This window comes from Mus musculus, chromosome 3 (genome assembly GCF_000001635.26).
Source record: "Mus musculus strain C57BL/6J chromosome 3, GRCm38.p6 C57BL/6J".
In the NCBI taxonomy this organism is placed as follows: Eukaryota; Metazoa; Chordata; class Mammalia; order Rodentia; family Muridae; genus Mus; species Mus musculus.
The window spans coordinates 123,349,304-123,365,641 of record NC_000069.6 but is presented as its reverse complement, the minus strand read 5'-3'; the positions used below and the strand labels follow the sequence as shown (position 1 = coordinate 123,365,641).

General features: G+C 43.8%; 1 protein-coding gene across 4 annotated transcripts in view; it reads right to left on the bottom strand.

The window, feature by feature from the left end:
- Sec24d (Sec24 related gene family, member D (S. cerevisiae)) overlaps nucleotides 1–16,338 on the bottom strand; it is a 100,841-nt gene continuing 84,503 nt past the window's right edge. For 3 of the 4 annotated variants that reach the window (XM_030252809.1, XM_030252810.1, XM_006502038.4), the window contains 10 exons: nucleotides 15,617–15,733; nucleotides 14,772–14,942; nucleotides 12,156–12,252; nucleotides 11,921–12,066; nucleotides 10,557–10,695; nucleotides 9,801–9,919; nucleotides 6,626–6,805; nucleotides 4,631–4,822; nucleotides 2,919–3,008; nucleotides 1–821 (listed from right to left, as the gene is read on the bottom strand). In XM_030252809.1, coding sequence (XP_030108669.1) covers nucleotides 681–821; nucleotides 2,919–3,008; nucleotides 4,631–4,822; nucleotides 6,626–6,805; nucleotides 9,801–9,919; nucleotides 10,557–10,695; nucleotides 11,921–12,066; nucleotides 12,156–12,252; nucleotides 14,772–14,942; nucleotides 15,617–15,733 — 1,392 coding nt within the window. In that variant the 3' untranslated portion in view covers nucleotides 1–680. The remainder of the gene's footprint in view (nucleotides 822–2,918; nucleotides 3,009–4,630; nucleotides 4,823–6,625; nucleotides 6,806–9,800; nucleotides 9,920–10,556; nucleotides 10,696–11,920; nucleotides 12,067–12,155; nucleotides 12,253–14,771; nucleotides 14,943–15,616; nucleotides 15,734–16,338) is intronic. The other variant, NM_027135.2, reaches the window with a different exon arrangement.

The window sequence follows — 16,338 nt, the reverse complement described above, 5'->3', positions numbered from 1 at the left end:
CAGAGTACATGAAGTAATTTATTGATATTGGTTAAGATCCATTATATACAGGTAGAAACCATCAAAATTGTACAAAGAACCATTAAGAATATAGATACCGTTTTATAGACAAAACAACTGGAAAATATTTTAAACAGACAATATATAATTATGAAAAAAGGAGAACACAAATTGTTCTACCAGACAGATTTCAGGCTTTTTAAAAGTCTGCTGTGCAGATCTTATGTTGGAAAAAAAATTCTGTTTAATGTCATCACGGGGTTTTAAAAAAATTAGGTATAAGATAAAAATGAAGTCTTTTCCTCTCACGGTAAAAGAGAGAGGAACCAAGATAATTTTATCATGAATCTATACAGTTTGAAAAATAATTTATATAACAAGCACAAAGAAAATTGAGGCTGCAAATGGTTCTGTAAACTATGTATTTATGAAATGCAAATTGTGTCAGCTTTAGAAATTAGAAGCTGGACAGCCAGTAATGGACTCTTCCCTTTACAGTACCCCCACACCTCCACGGGCTTGCCACCTGAGCACTCCGAGCTGAAGGTCTGTGTGCTGTCCAGGCAAGCTGTCCTGAAAGTGATCAAGAAATTAAAACTAGCCTACTATCATCAGAAAATTAGGCACCAAGTTGGAGACTGTCTCCTCAGGAATGTGACCTCAGAGGGAGAGCCGAGGGCTCAGTTAAGCAGTTGACAGATCTCCTTGTGAACACAGCAGAGGAAATCCACGTACGAAGATCCTCCATAGAGCCCTTTATCTTCCACCAGGAACTGTCGGAAAGCCATCTCCCGCTGCTCTCGCTGTTTAACCACGATGAGCTAGGAGAACGGACAACAGCTGGTTAGGAACACACTGTGGGTGAGGTGCAGCAGTCTCGTTGCTTCAATCCCACCAAATGTGGTAGCAGTGTGGGGCCTGGATGATGTGAGCATGTCTGTTTCCGTGGGTTTTTAAAAGGTGTGTGTGTGTTTGTGTGTGTGTGTGTGTGTGTGTGTGTATGTGTGTGTGTGTGTGTGTGTGTGTGTGTGTGTGTGTGTGTCCCTGGAGCCAGGACTACAGTCACCCGATGTGGGTGCAGAGAACAGAATTCAGTCTTCTGAAAGGGCAGTGTGTACCATCTCTCCAGCTCTGTGCCTATTACTTGGAAGAGGAAAGAGACACTGGCATTTAAACCCCAGAGACAATATTAAGTGGCAAATTAACATGAAAACATCATAAATAGAATGCTATGGGACAAAACACTTCACACTGGCAATCACTGTCACCTATGTCTCAAAGGACAGGGCAGGTCAGAGAACATTCCAGACTGGTACACAGTGTGCGGTATAACAGCGATATAGAGACAGTCGGCATGTAACTTATTACAGACATTTAAAAGGGTGGGAAGGGATTAGAGACAATCCCCATAATAGTGAGTCTGGGCCCTTTGCAGGACATGGGATATGCGTGCAGCAGAGGAAATGGGAGCCAACAAGTAGCAGTGGGTACATTAGTGAGAAGAAAGGAACTAAACGTGGAGTGGCCACAAGTCTAGGTGGGTGGTGGCTCTTGGTGCAGCCACAGCTCCTCGGACTACTGTGTGCTTATAGCTCTAATTGGCATGTGATGTAAAAAAAGCAAGAAACAACAGATATGTAAGATGTAATATGAAAATGTAGAATCTCTCCATATAGTGTATATTGAGTCCATGTGGAAATGCTAACACCGCTCCCTATATATGGAAGAAGACCCTGGGCCCTGATATCTTCCATTGCTGAGACCATAAGGAGTGCCTACACAAGAAGAGCTGCAGTTAGCACCCGCATCATCTGTACAGTAGGAGAGATGTGCGGCATGGCCAGGAGGCCATGGGTCATAGAGAGAATGCCCATGCTTCAGGTTTACACAGACACACACACACGTATAATTTTAAGTTTAATTTAAAAAGAGAGATTGAAAATTGACTAAGGCAAGAACTTGTGCAGATGAATTTCCAGAGACCGGAGCTCTAATTCAGGACTAACACTCCCCCAGCATGTGTGGAGTACTTGGGCTTCTCTCCAGCCCCAGCCCCAGCCCCAGCCCCTGCCCCTGCCTGTGCACTGAGCCCATACTGGATGGAAACAGTTCTTGAATGTCAACTATTCACCCAGATGTCTAGAGACTGTGAGGCTGTTATATTTCCGCTACCTCAGCTCTACCGAGAGCTGATGTCTGCACGCAAGAGTTACTTCTATGGTGAAGATTAGTAATTGAGATTAGCATCCAGTTTGCACTTCAAGAGAAAACAGTAGCCTGGGCCATGCAGAGGCAGGCATCTAAAGTGTCTCATACTTTAGAGTAAGGAGTTCAACAGTGTCCCCACCTGAAAGCTCCTAACCCCGGAGACTCCAGCACACAGCTTACAGAGGAGATGGGTGCAGAGTAGCTGGGGCTCCAGCACAGCTTACAGAGATGGGTGCAGAGCAGCTGGGGCTCCAGCACACAGCTTACAGAGATGTATGGAGAGAAGCTCCAACTTGGCAACAAAGTCTAACTTTGGATTCAGGACATTATTCAAACAAAATAATAAAATGGTTTAGGGTAATTATAATTGCAAACTCTTCCAGATATAAAAGAAACCACTTTGGAAATGTTCTGAAGGATATTTCTATGACTACATAGAATGAGGCACTAAAGGAAAGCTAAGGACATCGATGACAGCAGTTACTTCCGCACTACAAGGAAGGACGACGTCAGGATCCGGAAGCTGGTGTCTAATAAGAAAGCCCACGGTCATAGCTGTTGATGTTTATGCTTGTGCTTAAGAAGTATATAGACATACTCAGAGGTGGACATTTTCTATCAAAGATCATGAGATATAACAACTATGAACATGCATTAAAAGGTTTCTGAAGAAATAAGTCTTGAAGGAAGAGGGGAGATTTTCATTTTACCTTCATTGAGTATGGCTTCTTTTGCTGGATATTATTCATTATCATTCTGAGTTGTTGAGAGTGTGGACTTCCCACCTCAGGCAGCGATGTCTAAATGTAAGAGCACCACAATTTCAGTACAACTTGAGACACTTAGAACAAAAGCAGCAATATGAGACCCATGGAATGTTAGAGGCATCTCTCATGTGCCACGTAGACTACTTATTGGCTCAGTTCATTTACCTGAAAACTGAAAACATGGAAAACTAAACTATAAACCACTCATTTTTATTAGCACACATGAACGAGTTATCTCTTTCAGAGACACAGGTCATGGCTGTGGTGTATTTTAGGAAGAGATGGTCTAAAGACGAAGGTGACTAAGCTCTTTCAATGCCATATCGGGAGTGAAAAGAATGTCTCTTTCCCTTCTTTACCAAATTCTACAGTGTTCCACGGTTAAAGAAACCACAAGGGCTGATTCCTCCAAGAGTTTCTGCCCTTTTCATTTCTACGACATCTGTTTCGCTTGTAAACATCACAGCTGCATTTGGAGTTCTTCAGGTAAGACAGACAGGATGCTAATGCTGCCTTCTCAGTGAGAAGATACCAAGATGCAGTCAACACTCTGCCTGTGAGTTAGCCACCATGGTGAGGAAGCAGCCCATACAGTAAGGCTTCAAGTCTTAGGGAAAACTACAGCCACTGTATCTCATAGTTCTGAGGAGGGCAGAATATTTATCACTGATGCTCCATCCCTTGTGTAGATTTTATGGCATCATCGTGAATCATTTGATTCAAGAAATAATATTATGCATCACACATATATCCCAGAGTGCCAAATGAGTCTATTAGGGTCTCAGTTTTGTTTCATTTTCTTGAAAACTAGTGAGGAGGTGTGTTAATACAAGCCCAGGCCCAGGATTCCCTGTGGCTGAGAGACCCACGATCTCATGTGCACTGAGGGCTTACAGGGAAGTCTGCGCCAATGTTAGCTCTGACATTAGTGCCAAGTTTCCTAAGATATTTTGAAAACAGATATGTGTATTCACTTCTTTATCAACATGATTTCTTTTGTCATGACTAACAGAAGAGAGGGTTTAGGGTGGGGTTTTTATTTTGTGCCTCATTAATCTTAGTATGAAGCAAAATATCTATGAAGGATTCTGAATGTCCTCAAACAGGCGGCTCATCAGCAAGGATGAAGAGACCTGAGTTGAAAACTAAATGCAGGTTCTACCCCTGACCTCATCACCCACAAGAACCTGCCTCTGGCTTCACTAGTTCATCAGGAGCACACTGCTGCCGCAGCTACCTCACTGATGTGTCAGGAAAATGAAGCAGGATGGCGGGCTTAAACTGCATGCAGAGAACAGCCACTGGTGAACAGCAGGGTGTGCGAGTGTGTGTGTGTTCATGCATGTGTGCAAGGCTATGTTCATGCATGTGTGTTCATGCGAGTGTGTGTGTGTGTGTCAGGTCCTCTGCAAGGACAGCAAACATTCTTAACTACAAGCCATCTCTCCATCTCTGCATTATCAGTTTCTAGTGAAGCCATGTTTAAGTTAAAACTTCAGTATATTACTTTACCCTTTCTCATTTTTATTCATCAAAATACGATTCTCATATTGAGCTATATAAACACACACTGTTATTCTCCTTTGTATCATAAAACTGCACATAAAATCAAAATTTATATTTGAGGGTTATCACAAAAACTGAAGAATACTTGCCATATCTGTGTTGATATGTGCAAACGATGGCACATTAAATATTCCCTGAATCAGCTCTGGTGGGCTGCCCACTCCAAACCATAAGAACATGTTCAGACCGTTAGCCAGCAGGAATATTCCTTCTTCAGAGAGTCGGGACTCGGAGCAGCGGACGGCTGGTGGCAGCGCTGCACTCTTCACATCTAACGTGTGCTGTTTGGGCAAAGTCAAGACACTCAGAACTTGTTCCTCTGTTCCTCTTTCTTCTCCTTCCTTCCTTTCTCTCCCCCCTCCCCCATTAAGAACATAGCTAATTAAAGCCTACAAGAATCTCTGCCTTGTGCACCTAATGGTCTTTTTGAGGGAGAAAGGCCTGTTGCATAAAATAGAACATGCATACTTGTAGGCGCTGTTAAGAGCTGTGCAGGAAATGAATGGTAACAAGGATAAGTATCACTGTGGGGCGGGGCTATGAAGGCAGCTGACAAAGGTAGTCGTGAGTAAGACTACCTAAGGAGGTGAGAAGAGGTTAGGAGTTGAGCCTGGAGAAATGAAAAGAACATTCCAGACACACAGAAACACGTATGCGCAGATCCTGAGGTAAGAGCCCGACTAGGGTGTTTGAGGATCTGCAAAGAGACCTGTATGGCTGTCACTATATAAGAGGACAGAGCTCAGAAAGGGGGAGAGAAGGCTAACACTGGGCCAGTGATGCCCTGGACTGGCCTGAGGGATGGAACGCAGGCAAGGAGGTGCTTCTCACAGGCTGGGCTCAGTTTCTAACCCATTGGCTCATCCGCTGTTGACAATCCAATTTTATGTGGCAACCGATCATTTGAAATAATTCATTTCTTACCCTCACATCCGTCGTAATAATATCCTTCGTTTCTAACACAATTTATCACTGGCCACATCACTGCTTGTGGCAGGATTTTCTCTATCCAATTAATTTAACTATTAGTGCAGCAGGAGGCCTGTGATTGGACAGGGAAAAGGGAGGTGGAGCTAAGAGTTGTAAGCCAGGGAGCTACACAGAAGGAAAAGGAAGCAAGATGGAGGACGAACAGGATGACTCAGATTCCACGTGGTTTTATATAGCCACAGATAGATATAATATCATATAGGAATAGAATAATTGGCGTAACTTGTCTAAACTAGGTGGGCAGCTTGTATGTACCATTATCAACTGGCCCTGAATTTATTGTGTGGGCATCTTGTATATTGAGAATTTATTGATATATAAATCTGACTGATTAATTATAAGCTTCTAGAGTTTTGTTTTACTGGGTTAGTGGAATGTGGGACTGGTGACCACAGGGGGTTTTTGGTTGAGAAGGTACAGGCAGTACTGAGACAAGCGAACTGGAGCTGGGAACTAGCTTAGAGGCAGAGGCTTAGAGACAGGGGCAGAGAGAAGCTGGGTGTAGCGCGGGAACTTGCTGTTCTTTTTAATATTTCCAGCAACAAGTGCCTACTATCTGTTAGCACTATGATCAAGGAGGAGTTGTACACATCCCACCAGGCAGAGTGCAGGGTTTTCAAGACGTTAACAACACCTCAACAGAGAGAAATGTGTTGCCATGGGAGACACTGAGGACTCTTGCATGGCATGAGTACCCTCAAGTACGAGTTCATCTGTTAGCCTCTGACTGCACATGGTGACTCTTAGTCACACATTATAGGAAGACAGACCACACACGCCCACACAAGATTCCCCCAGCATATGTAGAAGTGAGTGGTCTTCTAAGATGTGGAATTCGATTGAAGTCTTCTGGCACCAACTTGTTTATAGACTTCTAAAGGGGCCTACTTAATGGGTTACTACCACCTTGAGAGTAATGCAGAAGGGAAAGCGACCTGAACAAGCCAGTGAAGCAGGACTCCTTACACCTTCCACTGCCACGCTGAGCACATGAGCATGCTGCATGCCAGAGAGCTTCTGCTACGGGCCTAGGCTGCACAGTGCTGACTCCAACACACGCTTCCCTCCCAGACATCTCCAGGGCCCATGCTTACGATTGGCAGGAGCAGTGGATAGAAGAAGAGCTGGGAGTCAGCCACGCCCATGGTCATGACCAGCTGCCGCTGGTAAGCCCGCTCATCAGGGGAGATCTCCGATCTGCTGAGCAGCACACAGTTTTTCAACAAACTGTTCATGTACACAGGCAGCACCTTCATGGAATCTGGCAGTATAAGCTGAAAGAGAAAACACTTGTTTCATGACTGTTTCCTATTTTTACCTTTCTCTCTCTTTGTATACCTGTGTGTGTGTGTGTGTGTGTGTGTGTGTGTGTGTGTGTGTGTGTGTGGTGTGTGTGTTATCAGAATCCTCCAATCCTCAATGACAAGAAAAGCTACCCTCAGGACCCTGACAGGATGCATTCCACATCTTATACCCCGTACACCTTCATATCAGAAGTCTCTTCTCATATTCTGCTGAGTAAGAAGTATAACAGTATCAGAAAATTGTTGCTGATTTAGGCAAGCACATTCCACAATGTTTCACCTCAACATCTGATCTCACTTCAAGGCACCAGAGTGAGTAAACAGAAGATGCAGGAACTGGGACACGGTCATGTTCCAGAGCCAGCGGCCCCAGTGCCATTTCTAAGCAACTTATAACACAGTATGAAGAATACATTCTCTTGGCTTCACAGACAGAAGTGCATATTCACCCTCCCAACATCCTGGAATTTTACTCACTGCCTCAAGTTAACCAGGAATATTCAGGTTATTTATATATCCATCATTTTAAGTGCCACAGCGGGGTGAGCTTGGCACTTATGAAGACAGCTCTACAGAGGCTGACAGAGAAGGCTGGGTTGTATGGACCAGAGGGAAGAAAGGAAGAGAAACAGGAAAGAAGGCTGATGGAGGAAAGCATCATTAGAGTGGAAGAAAGCAAGAAGGAAGTGTTACTAATGTCCCTGAGGTTAGAAGGAAAGTGTGTAGGCACAGATTGTTACTGTAAAATCTCCCCTGAGCATTCCTGACTCCTCCATAGTGAAATTACCCTGGAGAGCAAGCAAGGGTTAGGGGAGAGCCAAAATTCATCCAACCCTGATTTGACCAAGTTTGGAAAATGTTTTTGCGTTTTCTAACAACAAAGCAGTCATGAACAAAAACATTGGCAATTTTGTAGTTAAAGTCTCTGTCTTTTTTTTTTTTAAGAGGACTTCACTGGCATTTTAAATAAAAGATTTACTTTATCTCAAGTGTGCAAATGTTTTGCTCCAATGTATGTGTGTGCGGTACATGAATTCCTAGTGTTCTCAGAGGTCAGAAGAGACTACAGGATCCCTTGGAACTGGAGTCCCAGATGGTTGTGAGCCACCATGTGGCTGCTGGAGATCAAGCGCAGCACCAAGTGTTCTAAACTGCTGAGGCAGCTCTTCAGCCCCTCGTTTGCCTTGTGAGGAACATTTCACTCTCAAATATATGAGTGGCTTATTAGCACTCATAAAGTTAACGAGCCCACGGATGTAAACCAGAACAGTTACTGTAGCGTTCTCCTGATGCTTCTCACGGCGGAGCCCCTGAGTCTGAGTGGTTCCTCCTTAAATGTCATAGCCCAGTGGCTTCTCTTGCTTTGGTAACTGCAAAAGCAGTCCACACAGGTCCGTTACACAATCAAAGTATGTGTCTTGATGGTCTGGCCTGGATATGGAAAGTGTTCTACAGATGCAGTATTGAAGGCTTGGTCCTCAGGGTACCAGTGTATGGAGGTGGGTGTTGGAGAAGACTGGATTGCCAGGACCCTAGCTTCATTGGTGGTTGAAGGGTGCCATGAAAGGCTCAAATGGAAAAGGAAAAATCTCATTTTCAAAGAGCAGGAATCCGCTCTATTGACTTGTTCTGAGTAAAACAAGTGTCTCAATGGTTTGCTCTACATTTAAGCCATAAAAGCAGGTGATTGGGTGTAGATACAAGTCTTCTAGCTTTTAAACCAGAACGAGATGGTAAGTTTTACTTTTCTCCCTTAAACAAGCAAGATCGTTTTTTTTTTTTTTCATTTAAGGTCTTTAAAGGCAAGCCATTTTAATATTAGCAAATAAACTTTGAGAGAAGACACTAACTATACCTGCTCAGTGTCAACTGATTCTTCTGAAAGGAGAGCTACTCCAGAGGCAGAAGAGTGTCTTCCAGAAATCCAAGACAGGTAGTATGGATGGGTGCAAAGTGCTCATGACTCAACTCCATCCAAGATGGAGTCCATAAGCACCTGGTGGGATCACGTGACTCAAACAAGCACACTTCCCAATTCTGCCTGTCTGGCTTTGCTTTTCTTATCCCCTTAACCTTCCTTCCTTCCTTTTTTTTTTTTTTTGGAGACAGGTCTCATAGTGCTGAGGTAGGCCTCAGTAACCTGGACCCCTGATTCTGTTCCCTCCCCAGACATATAATCAAGAGAACTGACCAGCCATGCATAACTGTCAACACAGAAGTTAAAAGAACGGGTGAATAATCACTTCGGGTAGCCCAAAGGGGACTTCCCTGTAAAGTGTGGTCTAACAAATGTTTGCCCTCTTCTCTCAGCTGGTAAATTTAGATGGCCTGTATTCTCTTCCTGCTGACAGCTTCCTCAAATGTGGAGTAACTACTTTAACAAAGAATTGGGAAAAAAAATTTCCACTAGTTGCTCATAGAATTCGTTTTGAATCAAAATTAGTTAGCTCTTCAGGATCCAACAGTGAAAAGCAGCAGCTAACTTTCCTGACACGGGGAAGCGAGTGATGAGAGGAGATAAGCAAGGCAAATGGCTCAAGGTTTCCCTAAATGTTCAAATCACTTACAGGATGCCCAGAGACACTTGTTTCAAAGAAATTAATACTGTTTAAGCTGAGGCAGGAGGATTGCCACACATTCAAGGAGTGCCTGGTCTACACAGAGAGAGGCAGGGCAGTCAGGTCTATGTAACTTTTAAGTGAAAATAATTTCATCATTTATGCTATAACATATTTACTTTTGAAAGAGCCACTGTTATTAATACCATCAATTCATGGCAACCTTATTTATATGCCTCAAATATATTTAAGCATGCACATTTTACAACGAAATACCTAGGTCTATATACAAAAGGGAATCCGAGCATATTGTGACATTTCTCTGTTTATAAACAGTGTATTTGTGGCTGTCACTGCACGCGTGCTCTGCACACAATGACAGCTCAGGACAGCAGGGACCTCCTCACCTGGCTTGCTGCAGACGGACTCGCACAGTGCTTCCGGTAACACGCCAGCATATGGGCAGTCTGATTGACTAGAATTTCCCGGATGGCCTTCAAGGGCTGGTTCAAAACTGCTTTAAAAGCTAGAAGCACAAAACCGCAAACAGAAAAGACAGAAAGTTTTAGAAACTGATCTCTTTGAATAACAACAAAGAACCAGTTTCTGTTATCTTTGGACTACCAAACAAGGATAATGCTCTCTGCTGCTCCTCTTTTGAGTAGTGTGATCTAGGCAAAGAGGGACACTGGTCTAATTATGGCAAAGGGTGACAGCGACCCATATTTATCTTGAGACGACTAGAAATAGAATTCCATACACAGAAAAGACAGAGCAGTTTGTTATCTCCCCAAGTCCTGACTTCTGCAGGCTGGAATGCTCTCTTCCATACCTTAAGTATAGGCTTTCAGAAGGGCAAAGAAATCACCCATCCTGCTTCTTAGTCATCAGGGCCCAGATAATCAACAGTGGCGTAAGTCAGCAGTGCTAGAGAACACACTCACACTCTTACATTACACCTCAGACACCTCACTAGCAAGAAAACTTAGGCCAAATCTGTGTGGCCTGACCCCAGAGAGTCTGGTCTCCCTCATTATGGCTAGAGGAGATGGCCATTCTCCAACCTTCTATTTCACTGGTTCTTGTAGTATTTTCCAGCTTCTAACTAGCTACCCAATGAGTCTCAGCTGACTCACCGAGCTATGAGATTAGCAAGACGCTACCTGACTTGGCAAAGAAGTTGATAAGGGCATCAGTTTCACAGCTCTTGTACAGATCCGCTAGCTGGGTGCTGCAGTTTAAGGCGAGATTGTGAATCCGGAGTCTTCGCTGACCACTGATGGTCGTGTAGAGCACAGCACACTGCAGAAACAACATGGAGACCTGGGTATTACTGACCAGACCCAGCCAAGCTAATTTAATCCCGCTGAAGTGTATAGAATCATACGTACAGATCAATGATTTCTAAAAATTCCCAGTGTCTCTCTGTTACTTTTCAAGACTGAATGATACCTGGGGGAAGGCTAATTAATTCGCTGTAACATTTCAATGGTTTAAGCGATCAAGCCAGTCACATGTAAATATCTGTGCACATTTCACATTGACTTGCATTTCACAGATTTTACTACCATGGACCTACGTCCAGAAACAAAGTCGGCACGCATGCCTGGCTCTGCCCAAGATCACGTCCCATGAAAGAGCATAGCTATTTTTACGGTGCACTCAGGTCTGCTGGAACCCAGCCACTACCTAGGCGCCTGTGATTCAAAACCAAGCATTAGAACTCTGCTCATCCTGGGCCAATCTCTCCACCCTTCCAGTGTAAAGCTGATGTTTGAAAACTCAGATCTTTAAATCGATTTTTCTTATTTTATTTCTTTAACTGATATTTACTCAAAGCCAGTCCTAGCCCACTTGCTTATGACATAATGCTTAGCAGAATCCCAGAGGCTACACTGTGACCCCAATATGCTGACATTCTAAACCCCCAGCCCTGCACCTTAGACTAAGACTTCATTTGGAGGTAGGACCTTTTGTTTTCTTTTTTGAGATTTCTCCCTCCCTTTCACAACATCTCTCCCTTGCCTTTCCTCTCTCCAAATCCTCCTATTCACTCCTTCACTCTCTCCTTAAAACCCATGGCCTCTTATCTCACTACTTGTTATTACATGTACATATGCATGTGTGTGTGTGTGTGTGTTATATTCCCCAGTATAATACTATAACATATAATGTTACTTGTATGCATGTTTTCTGACTTGGCTGTCTGGCAGTGGACAGCCAATTGGTGTGCTCTTGCATAGGGAAGAACGTGGAGGTAGTACCTTTAAAAGGGCAAATTAACTAAAATGAACTAACTAGGGGAGGGTCACCTGACTACAAGAACCTTGGACACAGCCACGTCACAGAGGGCAGTTTGTTGCTGCCTGACCCTTCACCTTGGTGGCCAGGCCATTGACCGCTGTGCCACATAAGTAGCACCTATTTACTGACCTACGGGCAAGTCACGCGCGAGTACTCTAAGGACTCCTGCTTGGGAGAAAGAGTTCTGTTAGGAAGAGAGGTGCACGCTTGGCGGCTTAGTCACCTGGATCAGGGCCCCGACATCTTCACTGAGCTTGTCATCGTGCTTGAACTCCACTGTCACGGCTTTATCGCAGTCGATGGCCGCCATTTCCACATCTGTGGTGTTGTTCATGAATATTCCACCAAAGAAATCAGTGGCCCTGAAACCTACAGCAGAGGGACAAAGGAAGATTTGCCTCTTCTTCTACGACACAGTAACTGTGCAGAAGACGTGAAATGGTGTGTGTGAGGATTACCTGTGCTGGTCCGAACCCTCATGATAGCATCGAAGCCTATTTTCTTCTCAATATCATTCCGGAGGTCGGTCAGAAACCTTTGGCTATCTGAATGTATCTACAAGACAAAGTGTGATCAGTGGCCACCAGGTGGCAGTAAAAGACTCCAAATAATGCTACTTTTAACTCATTTTTTTTTATCACTTTTTATATTTTGATTTAGCATACTTACAGGGATATCTTATGTACATATATGACCTTATGAAAGTACATAATCTTTGGCAGTGTGACTCTTAAGTTTTAATAAATAAAGCCCTTACCTATTTATTCACTTCATAACCTTTGGATGGGAAGATTATTCATTTATTTTGCAAATGAAGCAATAGCATAAGCGAGTCACTCAAGGGTCTAGTGTTAGACACAGGGAACAATGCGTGGTTTAACATATTCAGTGAAGCTGCAGAAAGACGCCGTAAAGGTGGTGGTGTAGGTGAGGGGGGTGTCTTTTATTTGACCATATTCATAGTCTGAAGCTCAGAGTTCATACAGAGTCTAGAGAATAAAACACTTCCCTTGGACTTCTTGACTCCTCTTTTAAAGCATATTTACGAAAGCTGCTCACTGCCCACACCTAAGCAATACTAATGGAGTCCTGGATCATGTGCTACTGAGCTGAGATTCACCTAAAACATGACTTTGCTGACAAGCAGCAGCCAATGATGTGCCTCTGACCTGGTCAGATAGACTTTTATAAGATTCTCAACACTTCTGCTTGACAGGCACAGAGAGGTGCGCGCGCGCACATGCACACACACACACAGATACACACAGATACACACAGACTCTTGTTCTCAATCCCCCAAACAAAGAGAAGAGGAAAGGAAACAGGCATCACAGACAGTACTCATAAAAGATACTTCAGGTACACACCAGATGCCTGCCTGTGTTGTTCACACCCGGCAATATTACTTAATGGAAGATGCTATTACAATTTTTACTTTTAAAGCTAATACGCAAATGCTAAGATATGGTTCAGTCTACAACAAAGCACATAAAAGCTCATATCCAAAATAACACTAACACTGATTATAAAATCTTATATTCCTTATTGCCAGAGGTCTCTCCTATTAGACTATGACAGCACGTCTTTTTTAATAGCACGATGAAATCAATAGTATGCTTTGGTATATTGACAAACAAGTAAAGGGCTTATATCCAAAGTTATATAGAACTAGCACACTACTGAAACATAAGGGGATGAAATCAATAGCGGTGACATCAGTGCCCTTGCCAACACTGCCCTGGACCGCTCTGCACCTAACTCATTCAGGGACGATAGCTTCACCCATGTGGGACTCCAGAGCTACCCCAGCCAGGACTTTAAGGTTTCTGATCAAGTGTATATTCCTCACCGGAGAATGAGCTGAGACACTTGCACTGTGCCTCAAATACTCAGAATTCTGCCCAGACGAATGTTGGATTTTTTCATTATGACCTTATATTCAAGTGTATCTGTAGACATATATTTATCTAGAAGTCTTCAAAGGGTTCTTAAAGCTTTTTGAAAAAATGTATTTCATTCTCAATCTTTGGTCTTACTTCAATCTTAGTTAACTTCTAATACAAATATACAACTGGCTGTTGCTTTATCACTCATAAGCAAAAACAGGCTGAGCATTTGTCATGGTAGGGAAACACCCCTCTATGATCAGTTGCCCTGTGACCTGGTCGGGCCCCTCCTCAGGAGAAGGCAATGCCCATTCTCTGTGTCTAAATTTAGTAAGACGTCAAGGCACAACTGTCCACAGGAAAAGCTTGTGACTGTGCCTATCCTAAACTGGGGTGTGTGCCTTTGCCAAATTCAGGGGAGGCATATTAGTCCAATGTGGAAGAGTAGAGGGTATAATCAGCTGAACCTGCCTGAGATTTCATCAAATGAAAACAAACATGCAGTTATGTTTTCAAATATTATCTTAGGTATCTCTAATATAAAGTAGACTTTCCCCTACAGCAAGTACACGACTTGGCTAATGTGAGCTCAATGTGTGCCTAAAATCAGTGGGAAGCCAATCAACCCCATGTGGTTTTACATTGCTTGAATTTACTTTTGCTAGTTGTCCACAATAGGACACAACTTTCTTACCCCATGATCTAAGCATCAAACTTAAACTGGGTTGGGGAGATGGCTCAGCCCTTAAAAACACTTCTGTGGAAGCCTATGGACTTGAGCTTGGTCCTGAGACTCATGTAAACAGGAGACAGACACACAACAACAATTGGGTGTGGTAGCTCAAAGCAGTAATCCACAAACTCCTAGGGTAAGACAGGAGGCACAGACAGAAGCCACCAGAAAGCTTGCCAGGCAAGCCAGCCTAGGTCAGTGCCCAGTGCCCGAGTAATAGAAACAACAAGATTCGACCCCAGCTAGATGCAGGAGAGAACTGACTCCTGAAAGTCCTGCCTTGCCCATCTGAAGCAACACATGTGTGCACACATATACTCAAGCCCCACCACACAAACACACACACACGGGGCTGGGTGAGAGACAGCACCAGAGAAAGACAGGGAGAAAGACAGAGACAGACTCAAGACTCAAACCGGAAAGGAACTGAGAGGGACAGGCGGCTTGCCGCTTACCTGGAAAACGTTGTATTTGTAAAGAGTTCCTCCCGTGAGCAGAGGAACCAGACCCAAGGAAGCCACATCCACAAACTGACTGGGGAAGAGGAACAGAGTCACTGAGCAGCTGTTGGCCACACAGTCTTTGGCCAGAGATTCGTAGACAGCTGTTTGGGGCTGGAAAAGTATCTAAAGAAAACGATGAAAGAAAATAAAAAGAAAAGCCAACAATGTATTAAAAACCATTTAATACAATATTTTTTCTATTAAAATTTAAGTTTCTATTAATTTTTTTAATTAGGAATTTTAAATGAGAAAAATATGGAATTTTTTCCCTCTGCATAGGTAGACTGGGCAAATGAAATAAAACAGTTGCTTGCCTTCAGGTTATTTGATACTCCAGTAGCCTTACTGGAGCTGTCCCTACCCCTGTTGTCAATCTACTGTCCTGCATGCAGCTCTATAGGTTGGATGGTGTTGTGTGACAGAGGTGTGTGCATTCAGTCAGAAGCATCTTCCGTCAGAGGCTGTTCATGGCGGCCGTCCTGTCTCAGGTTGGAGCAAAGGCTTCTTTCAGCACTGGGTGCCTTTGCTTCATGACGAGTGTCTCGTCCTCTGGTGAGTGAGGTCACAGGGCACCTGTCTTCCCTCTCCACTTCATACAACCCCCACCTCCATTTCCCTAACAGTCTCATAGATCACACATGGAAGATGTCATTTGATCATCTATAGGTATGTCAGATATCAGCTGCTTTAGCAACATGAAATCCTTCAGTGTTTTACCGTTGAAAATACTCATGAAGGGGGAGACCCCTTCTAGCATAGCTTCAGCAATACCTCCAAGGCTAGCTGTCCCCACGTACCTTCTCTTTGTCTGTGTTCACCAGCTTTTTGTCGTCTCTGTTCTTGAGCTTCCCCGGTGCTTCGGCAGTAGGCAAAGAGGAATGGAAGATGAAGAGCTTCCCCGGGCACTCTGCTGCCTGCAGAAGCACACACAACGCTGTGGGTTAAGATTCTGTTCGAAGAGCATCATAAACATGTGAAAAATGGCACCTCGTTCCAGTCAGCAAGGTAACAACGGAAACAGAGAAACAAAGTACTGTTGGGGAAGAGGACAAAGGGGACCTCTAGTACGTTGTTAGGAGGAATACAGATCAGCCAGTCAGTGTGGAGAAGAGTGTGTGTGGAGCTCCTCCAGGAACTGAAGCGGAACCACCATGCAGGGATGAGTGTTCTGAGTAACGCTGCCTGGAGACCGCTTTTACAAACCGGACTTCACCCAACCCGTAACCAAGCTAATAACGAGCTTGAAGGTCACTTATGACCACATAGTCAACCTGCTTACAGAATTAAGTGACCTTTGATGAAAACAGTGCAACCAATCTGATGAACTCCCTGACATACGTGCTCTGTTTCTCCTTGGTGACCCATGCATGCCATAGACTTGGACAACATATGTGTGGGTAAGATGTGGTGACCTCACCTACTGCCTTTCACTGGAAGCAGAGAGATACTGAAATCAACAAATAGAGTTATAGAAAACAACAACATGGGAACAGAGACCAATAACATAGGATTGTGGCTT